This window comes from Olea europaea, chromosome 3, assembly GCF_002742605.1.
Source record: "Olea europaea var. sylvestris chromosome 3, O_europaea_v1, whole genome shotgun sequence".
Classification (NCBI taxonomy): Eukaryota; Viridiplantae; Streptophyta; class Magnoliopsida; order Lamiales; family Oleaceae; genus Olea; species Olea europaea.
The window spans coordinates 718,275-722,110 of NC_036239.1; the positions used below are offsets into that span (position 1 = coordinate 718,275).

Consider the following 3,836-nt stretch of genomic DNA (forward strand, 5'->3'; position numbering starts at 1 on the left):
TCACTGTAATCCTGTTAATTGCCCTGCTGTCAACACACATATATGCCACGACCCATCTTTCTTGGACACTAGTAGAGCAGGACCTGCACAAGGACTCATACTCTCATGAATGTTGCCCCTTTCCAATAATTCTACCACCTGTCGCTGCAGCTCTTTAGCTTCCTTGGGACTGAGGCGATATGCTGGTCGATCTGGTAGACTAGACCCCGAAATAAGGTCGATCTGATGTTGAATGTCCATCATAGGTGGTAATCCTGGAGGAAGATCCTCTGGCATCAAGTCAGAAAACTCCATCAGTAGTTGTTGCACTTCTGCTGGTAATTCCGAATCTACATTCGCTGCACTATTTTCACGAGGCATTAAAGCATAAACTATTTTTTCATGCCCAACCTCAACCAAGAACTTGGACATAGAAAGTAGATTGGTGTTATTAACTACCGGGGCAGAGATGTTTTCTTCCCTGCGAGGTGCCAAAACAATTTTCTTCCCTTTGATGCTAAGAAAATAAGTATTCTTCCGCCCATCATGGATAACGCTTCGATCATACTATCAAGGTCGTCCCAACAAAACATGACATGCGTCCATTGGTACCACATCACACCAAGCATTATCAAAATATTTTTTTCCAATCGAATAAGACACTAAGCACCGTTTTTCTACCGTTACCTCACTGCCTTTATTCAGCCAAGATAATTTGTATGGTTTGGGATGACGATCCATCTTCAGTTGCAGTTTCTCGATAGCCTCCTCATATACTACATTCTCACAACTGCCACTATCAATTATCAGATTGCAGACTTTATCAGCAACTGTGCAGGTTGTGTGGAAAACATTGTCCTCAACCAATCATCCCCTAAATCGCCCTTGGGAGTCAGCAGGCTCTTTCGAATGACCAGGGTGATGCGAACCCCGTAGCAATGGAAACTACGAAACCCAGAACAAGATTGATGCGGAACCCAAAAACGCCAATACTAACCCAATTTTGGATCTTGAACCCCAAGAACTGAACCAAGAAACCTTAGATTAGCGAAAAACCTAAAACCCCTTGATTACAATTAAAAGAACCCACAATCCGATTGTTTAGAACGCCACAAAAAATTGAATCTTGATAAGTTCCAAGATTGTTCAAGAAGAACAAGTAATTAAAAGAACAAATTCTCTCTCAATAAAATTATTCAAGCAAAAGTCAAAAGTCTTTACAGTGAAAAGTATTCTCCTATTTATATTAATGAGTAAAAACGTCCAAAATCCATCAAATTATGGTAATAATTTGATTTCATAAGAATTCTATCGAAACTAGGAAATTCGGCCAAAATTAGAAAATTCGCCAATTTTTTTGGCTTGTGCAGCCGCATGGTGTATTTCCATGCGGTCGCATGGTTCAACAAGAAATGCAATATTTATTTTCGGTATGCCACCGTGCGGCCGCATGGTGTTTTGCCTGTGCGGCCGCACAGGCTTATTTTCAGCCTCTGGATTCGTCGCTTGATAACAAATTGATCCAAGTTGATTCGGCCTTCGACCCGAACATGAAAGTTGCTCCATTTTGAGTCCCGAACATGGTTCCATCAATGGTTTCTTGAACGAGCAATCCCATCACTTGTTTCACTTGCTTTGCCCTGGATCGCGTCATTGGTCCACCATCGACTATCAACGGGTCTCGTCTCGCACTTGCCTTCGTCGGGCTCGACTCCTGGATCATATTATCCCCTCCCTCTTCAAAAGGATTTGTCCTTGAATCTGAACCTGCATCAAACAGAGAGAGATCAGCGACATTAAAAGTAGCTGAAACATTATACTCACCAAGTAAATCCACTTTGTATGCATTGTCATTGATCCTCTCGATGATTTGAAACGGTCTATCGCCTTGTGGTTGCAATTTTGACTTCCTCTGTTCTGGAAAACGCTCTTTTCTGAAATGCACCCAGACCCAATCTCCAAGTTCAAATGTAACGCGTCTTCTTCCTTTATTTGCTTTTGATGCAATCAGCTTTCCTTTCTCTTCGATCTGCATCCTGACCTTTTCATGGAGTGTTTTCACCATCTCGACTTTTTCGTTTCCCATCCAAGCTACCTCGTTCATACACAAGCAAAGGCATTAAATCCATAGGTGTTAGTAGATTAAAACCATAAATAATTTCAAAAGGAGAAAACTAAATAGTAGAATGTGTAGCTCGATTATATGCAAACTCTATAAACGGTAAACACTCTTCCCATGATTTCAGATTTTTATTGATCACTGTCCTAAGTAGTTGAGTCATAGTTCGATTAACTACCTCAGTTTGTCCATCTGTTTGTGGGTGACAAGTTGTAGAAAATAATAACTTAGCTCCTAATTTACTCCACAGAACACGCCAAAAATGACTCAAAAAATTCACGTCCCTATCAGATACTATATTTTTAGGTACTCCATGTAAACATACTATTTTCCTAAAGAATAAGTTTGCAATATTAGTAGCATCGTCAGTTTTATGACATGGTATGAAGTGCACCATCTTACTAAACCTATCGACCACTACAAATATTGAATCCCGACCTCTTTTTGTCCTAGGCAAACCTAACACAAAGTCCATAGATATATCTACCCAAGGTTCACTAGGTACAGGCAAAGGAGTATACAAATCATGGGGTTGAACCTTAGACTTAGCCTTTTTACATGTTATGCACTTTCCACATATTTATTCTACATCATGTCGCATTTTAGGCCAATAAAAATGTTCCCCTAACATGTCTAAAGTCTTTTGAACCCCTAAATGTCCCATTAAACCACCTCCATGTGCTTCCCTTACCAATAATCCACGCAAGGAACAATTAGGAATGCACAACTTATCTTCCCTAAACAAATATCCATCACGCCTATAGAATTTATCAAATGCACATTTGTCACATGAAGCATAAATACTAGAAAAATCACAATCAAATTCATACATGCCCTTAATATGTTCGAAACCAAATAATTTAGTACTTAATGAATTTAAAAGCACGTACCTTCGAGACAACGCATCAACAACTATATTTTCGTTACCTTGTTTGTACTTGATGACGTAGGGAAATGTCTCGATAAACTCCATCCATCTCGCATGTCTTTTGTTCAACTTACCTTGACCTCGCAAATGCTTTAAAGATTCATGATCGGAGTGTATCACGAATTCCTTTGGCCATAAGTAGTGCTGCCAAGTCTCCAATGCCCAAACAAGTGAATACAGCTCTTTGTCATATGTCGGTTAATTCAATGCTACCCCATTCAACTTTTTGCTAAAGTAAGCAATAGGTCTCCTTTCCTACATTAACACTGCTCCTATACCTATTCCTGATGCATCACACTCAACCTCAAATGTTTTATCAAAATTTGGTAATGCCAAAACAGGTGCTTTAAATAGCTTATCCTTAATTGTGCTAAATGAATTTCTTGAGATTCTCCCCAATGGAAACCTACACTTTTCTTTACTATTTCAGTCAACGGTGTGGTGATGGTGCTAAAATCTTTTACAAATCACCTATAAAAACTAGTCAATCCATGAAAACTTCTAACTTCAGTTATAGTCTTAGGTGTTGGCCATTCTTTTATAGCTTTTATCTTTTCTTCATCGACTTCCACCCCGTTAGCACTAACCACAAATCCTAGGAAAACAACTCTATCCATGCAAAACGTGCACCTTTTGAAATTAGCATATAGTTGTTACTTTCGCAACACAACAAGCACACAATTTAAATGTTCTAAATGCTCATCTAGGTTTTTGCTATAGATTAAGATGTCATCAAAATAAACTACAACAAATTTCCCAATAAAAGCATGTAAAACATGGTTCTTTAAACGCATAAAAGTGCTCGGTGCA

The 3,836-nt window shown here is 39.0% G+C and overlaps 1 protein-coding gene across 1 annotated transcript; it reads right to left on the reverse strand.

Moving 5' to 3' along the window:
* Positions 1-3,217, reverse strand: LOC111391064. The gene is made up of 3 exons (XM_023016209.1): positions 3,205-3,217; positions 667-809; positions 1-546 (listed from the first exon to the last, which is right to left on the reverse strand). The coding sequence occupies exons 1-3, from the start codon at positions 3,215-3,217 to the stop codon at positions 1-3; spliced, it is 702 nt and encodes a 233-aa protein (XP_022871977.1).
* Between the last annotated feature and the right edge of the window lie 619 nt (positions 3,218-3,836).